Source organism: Malus domestica, chromosome 16 (assembly GCF_042453785.1).
Source record: "Malus domestica chromosome 16, GDT2T_hap1".
Lineage (NCBI taxonomy): Eukaryota > Viridiplantae > Streptophyta > Magnoliopsida > Rosales > Rosaceae > Malus > Malus domestica.
Genome location: NC_091676.1, coordinates 15,913,839 through 15,919,838, shown reverse-complemented (window position 1 = coordinate 15,919,838; position 6,000 = coordinate 15,913,839). Strand labels below are relative to the sequence as shown.

The 6,000-nt window shown below is 34.5% G+C and overlaps 1 protein-coding gene across 1 annotated transcript; it reads left to right on the top strand.

The window, feature by feature from the left end:
• Positions 1–276: 276 nt before the first annotated feature.
• LOC103438320 (thermospermine synthase ACAULIS5-like) lies at positions 277–3,273 on the top strand. The gene is made up of 10 exons (XM_029096689.2): positions 277–671; positions 1,157–1,223; positions 1,322–1,416; positions 1,540–1,642; positions 1,875–1,963; positions 2,104–2,260; positions 2,413–2,488; positions 2,597–2,655; positions 2,771–2,907; positions 2,999–3,273. The coding sequence occupies exons 1-10, from the start codon at positions 508–510 to the stop codon at positions 3,084–3,086; spliced, it is 1,035 nt and encodes a 344-aa protein (XP_028952522.2). The 5' UTR covers positions 277–507; the 3' UTR covers positions 3,087–3,273.
• Positions 3,274–6,000: the final 2,727 nt, after the last annotated feature.

Below are 6,000 nucleotides of genomic sequence, written 5' to 3'. Positions count from 1 at the left end.
TTTTGAAAATAACATTGTGAAAACCCCTAGTTGACGCCAAAACCAAACCATCCCCCAATTACAAAAAATCCCGTACGGTATGTTTACGTATTTCTAAGGGAACTACTTGCATGCCTACAATTTCAATCACGTATATTGAAGAATTTGATGATACTGTTTTACGAATAAAGAACAAGATATTAAATCCACGCAACCAAATCCTAAGCATAGTCCCAGTTTTCCCTTTACGAATTCCAATGAAGATATGTTGGGGCTGCATGCTTTTGTGTCGTTCTCAGGCACAAACACTTCAACAGATTTCCCTTTCCTTCTTTTCTCTGGTTTTTAATCCAACCCTCAATAATGGTACCTTTCGATTTGGCTGCCACCTTTTTCCTTCTTATATTGTGAAATCCCTCCTGACTTCTCCATCACTTACCTCTCTCTCTATATCTCTCTCTCTCTCACACACACACACAGACTCATCCTGTTTTGCGAAGTACTTTTTGGGATATCTAAGTTAGAAAAATGGGCGATATTCCTTATTCCAATGGAACCAACAACGGGAATGGGAATGCGAATGGAAATGGAGTGAATGGCAAGGGACATTCAGTGCTGAATGGATACAGGAAGAGTTGTTGGTATGAGGAAGAAATTGAAGAAAATTTGAGATGGAGCTTTGCTCTTAATAGGTACATTAACTGTCACCATCTTTTACTACCTGAAGTTCACTCAATTTTCAAAAAATGTTTTCAATTCTTATTGCTTAACCTTTTTTACTACCTATGTTTTTTTGGTTCTTTTATTTAGTCGTTTCTCATGCTAACAAGCTCGACTTAGTGGTTTTTTATTTTGATTGTAAATTTATGAGATGTCCATAGGCAAAATCATTAGGAATTTTTCACCATGTCTACAATAGACAAAATTACTATGTAGATAATACCTTTTATGACATTTTTCATTCTTAGTGTCAAAACTCCTACTATAGAAAAATGAAAAAATTCTTAAAAGTGAAACACTCTTTCTACCCCCAATCCAAATACCATGGTCATGAAAAGGTTAGACAAGACATAATAATGTTAGAATAGTGTTAGTGTTCTAACCACAAAGTTTGTTTTCCTCATTAATATATTTAACCAAACTTTCTTTGGTTAATTAATTATTTTTTTGTTTGCAGTATATTGCATACAGGAGCTACTCCATTCCAAGACATTGCATTGCTGGACACGAAGCCCTTTGGAAAGGTTTTGATCAATCCTACTCTTAATTAAGTAAAATGATCAATGATAACAAATTAAATTGCAGCAAATTACCCATTCCATTTTCTCTTCTGTATTTGCAGGCCTTAGTGATTGATGGAAAGCTTCAAAGTGCTGAGACGGATGAATTTATCTACCATGAATGTCTTGTGCACCCGCCACTTCTTCATCATCCCAAGTACCTAAATTCTCTGTTCCATATCAATAAAATTTATGTCGTTTCGCCAAGGTTTATATATATATATATACTGGATTTTGAGAGCAACAATGTTAATATCTCCGTAATTGATGTCAACTTCAGTCCAAAGAGCATCTTCATCATGGGAGGAGGTGAAGGCTCCACTGCAAGAGAGCTTCTGAGACACAGGACTGTGGAGAAGGTTGTCATGTGTGACATTGATGAGGTAAAATAAAACTTCCCTCTATAAGTCGCACTGTGTCCGGTTTTGAGCTGTTTTTCATTTGTCTCGTTGTTTGAAAAAGACGAAAGGGAGGATTAGCTGTGGAAGCACAAAATTGAATTTTAATTTTTCGAAAATACTGTTTTGGGATTTGTCTGGCTCACAACTTACAAGTGACAACATATTGTATATGATAGGACAGAATTATTCACCATAAGCTGCAATACTAATGCAGGAGGTGGTAGGGTTCTGCAAGTCATATTTGATTGTAAACAGTGAAGCTTTCTGTGATCCAAGATTGGAGCTCATCATCAATGATGCCAGGTTTATTCTCAGCATATACATTTATATCAATGATGCCGGCTTTATAACTTTATCGATACAACACTTAACTACTGTTAAAGGAAAAACGTCGTACACGGAGAGCTTATGTGTCACAATTAATATTATTGGGGGTGTTGCAGGGCTGAGCTAGAAAACAGAGAAGAGCAGTATGATGTGATCATTGGTGACCTTGCAGACCCAATAGAAGGAGGTCCATGTTATAAACTCTACACCAAATCCTTCTATGAATTAATTGTCAAGCCTAGACTCAGCAAGGAGGGCATTTTTGTCACACAGGTAACTTAAACACACTCATGCATGCGATATCCTAGTTAGTAAGGGCAGCGTGTTCACCTGTATGTACTGTCTTGTCAACAAACAAAAAAATTATCACCCACAGAAACAGAACCCTAATCACAGAATTAATCACTTTTCCTTTTCATATGCAGGCAGGTCCTGCTGGAATTTTCAGCCATACAGAAGTTTTCTCCTGCATTTACAATACTTTGAGGCAGGTCTTCAGATGTAAGTTATACTGACTAAGAAAATGAGTTCCCTATCTCTTTTTTTTTTTTTTTTTCTTTTTAAATCAATTTTATCTCTTCTCTTTTCTTATAATTCATCTGTCTGCAGATGTTGTGCCTTATTCAGCTCATATTCCTTCTTATGCCGATATATGGGGATGGATCATGGTACAAAAACTAGCACCTTCACTATAAAACCAATCTTCTTATTTACTTCTTTAAGCGACGCCATTTTGTATTTTAAGTGACATTAGGGACCCTAAGTAATTGTTTAAAATGGCAGGCTTCAGACACCCCTATTGAGCTGAGTGCTGATGAATTAGACCTCAGAATTAAACAGAGGATCACAGGGGAGAATAGATACCTAGATGGAAAAACATTTTCATCAGCCTCTACCTTGAGCAAAGCTGTTCGGAAATCGTAAGTCGGGTGCCTAATATGTTGATTTTCCTCTTAATAATAATTAATTAAGCAGCTACTGATTGAAGCTAGTATTATGGGTTGTTGGCAGGATGGTCAATGAGACTCATGTGTATACAGAAGGAACGGCAAGGTTCATATATGGCCATGGCCATGGCAGTGCCTACAAACTCGATTAAGCTTCAAGAAATGGAAGAGTGAAGAACCACGACCAAAAGCTAGCAGTTAGAAACATAAGAGTGCAAGTGGAAGACAATCTTTGGGTCTTCCTTTTTTTCAGCTGTATTTCTTTTTTCTTTTTCTGTTTTTTTTCTTTTTTTTGTGTAGTAACTTATAAAAACTATGATATAAATCTTTATTTGTGCCTCTCTTAAGATGTCTATGGAATATGGGAATTATAGGAGTATGAAATGGTGATGCAATACTACTTTTTAAGACCGTTAAAACTCCGTAGGATATATGGTTCTTTTGAGCTTTAAGTTTTATCAATTTGAAGAGTAATGTTCTCTTGTCAGACTGTGGATACAATAAATACAGACTAATTTATATATATATATATATATTTAGATTAACAATTTGACATGATAACTTCTTATGTAGTTTATAGTCTGCCATGGGACCATTTTATACAATTTGAAACGTTAATGTACCAAGATAATTTCAAATTTTACCTAGGAAATAAAAGTGAGAAATCTTACTTACCCTTATTTCTGCTCAAATTAGACTTTATTCAAATTGGGTGTCAAGCCCATTTGTGTTTTGGGTCTGAAGCCCATTTGTCCTCCTCCCTTTTTCATATCCGAAAAACAAAAAATTCAGGAGGAGATAAGAGGAGTGAACGATTGAGAGAGATGGAGAGAGGAATGGGATGTGGAGGAGAGGGATTAGGATTCTCTCCCCTTCTCTTTCCATCCCCTCCTCTCACATTCTCTATTTTATCTTTTTCTTTCTATAAAAAATTAATATAAGATGTTGACATGACTTAACTGTGACCGTTCAAATGGGAGAGGAGGAAAGGGGAGGGAAAAAGAGGGGAGAGAATCCTACTCCAGAGGAGAGAGACGGTAACGGAAGAAGACGAAAGGTTTCACGTGAGAAACTTTTTTTTATTAATAACTTTACAAAATTATTGTGTTTTGGTGTAACATGGTTATTATAATTGAATACTTAATGAATCTGATGACTCATATAAAAAATGACTTACAAACCTTCAAAATGAAAAACTTAGAAGAGCAGAAAAAGAATCTTTGACAGTACCCCAACGAGCGTTGCTCAATGCGTTAACGCTCAAAATCAGGTCTCATTAACAATCCGAATCAGCTTTTGCACATCCTTGTGATTCAATAGGATGATCTAGACAAAACGTAAAACTCAACATATATATTGTCGCTCGTCTTGTTACAACTCAAGAGAGAGACGATGTGAAAAGCATCATCATCATGTTTGCATTTTGTTGGCCTGTGAGGAGTCAGATGTCATTTTCCCTTTTCTCCAACCAATTATCGAATTAAATATTGAGCTGAGTCTTTGTTTATCTTTTGTATTGTGTTAATTAATGGAAATTATGAACGCAATAATGGAATTTAGATGAGGTGATCATCCATGTTGCATCATGCACTGTGGTCGCTTCCACAACTCATCACCCTCATGAATCACAAGGTTCATGACTTGTGACACAGACCGCGTTGTCGTTTCCCTATTAAACTAATTAATTGTCTTCTTTTTTAGTTGTCAATTATTTGTGTTTGGTGAGCAAATATCAGACACTTTTATTTTTTTTTCCCCTCCTTAATGATTTTTCCTGATTACGATCGTTTTTTGTGAACTCATAATTTTCTTTTTCTTGATTCGAAGATGTGAATTGCAGAACATACTTAACTACTGGAGTTTTCAATGTGAATTTGCACCTTAAATGATTAAGAACGCTTATTGATGCACTTAAAGAGAGGTGTTTGATTCTTTCCTTCAAAAGTAGCGTGTCAAAATAAAAATATGAGTTTGCTTCTGTTGAGAGTATTAATCTCACATCGGAAAAAAGAGAAACCATGCAAGTATTTAAAGTAATTTGAACTACTATACTTTTTATATTAATTAATTAATGATGAAACCTCAACTTTCTTAAGCTTTCTTTGATAGCGTTGTACATTAGTCTTTTTAAGAAAGGAAAAGTGCAAAGTTTTTGAGGTATCACCCATTCTTTTAAGGGTTTTTATCACAAATGGTCATTGAAATTGACCCACGTCATCAAGATAGTCTCTGAAATTGAAAATCGATTAATGTAGTCATTGAAAATGATCATCGCAAATCAATGTAGTCTTTCCGTCACAATTCTGTCAAAAAATATTTATGTACTACTGTGGCACATAATTAGGCCCACAAATCTAATTAATTATTGTCATGCTGATTTAAAATATTTAAATAATAATAAAATAATTTTGTCAAAATAATATTTTTTTTTTTGGTGCTTTAGATTTTGGCCCTTACAATTCATAATTCCTAGATAAAAACTCATCTACATATAAACGTTCAATAAAAGCCCAAATTTAAAATCTGAAGCCACATCGGAAAACTATTGACCTACTAATACAATTTATTTACACCCATGTCACTTTTCCAAATCCCTAAATTTATTCCTAATTAAAAGTTGTAGAAAAGGTGAAATAAAATATATAAACTGTTGTATTGCAATAATTGTAGGCTTATTATATTAGCACCCCACAAATTGTTAAATAAACCCCACATACTTAATATACCCCACATTTACTTTTTCAATTAAAAATTATCTTAATACACCTCACTTCCTTCCCCATAACACCCTCACACCCCCACATTCTTAATATACACCTTATATTTTCTACACACCCCCACATTTCTCAAATCGTATAACACTCATTTTTTATTTTGCCGAATGATTTCAAACTATCTGAACGTTAGTTTGCCGAATGATTTCAAATTGAATGATTTCAAATTGAATGATTTCAAAAAATGTTTAGGTTCATTTGAACATTTTTCAATAACAATAATAATGATTTCAAAGCTTTCGAAACACCGATTTCGTGTTCCATTCGTCAAAAATTATTTTTCTCAATCAAC

What these genes read in the sequence shown, in the direction of transcription:
- LOC103438320 (XM_029096689.2), top strand. Translation starts at nt 508, where the DNA reads ATGGGCGATATTCCTTATTCCAATGGAACCAACAACGGGAATGGGAAT. An exon ending in ACACGAAGCCCTTTGGAAAG is followed by an intron (nt 1,224 to 1,321) that starts GTTTTGATCAAT and finishes CTGTATTTGCAG; the next exon opens with GCCTTAGTGATTGATGGAAA. An exon ending in AGCAAAGCTGTTCGGAAATC is followed by an intron (nt 2,908 to 2,998) that starts GTAAGTCGGGTG and finishes GGTTGTTGGCAG; the next exon opens with GATGGTCAATGAGACTCATG.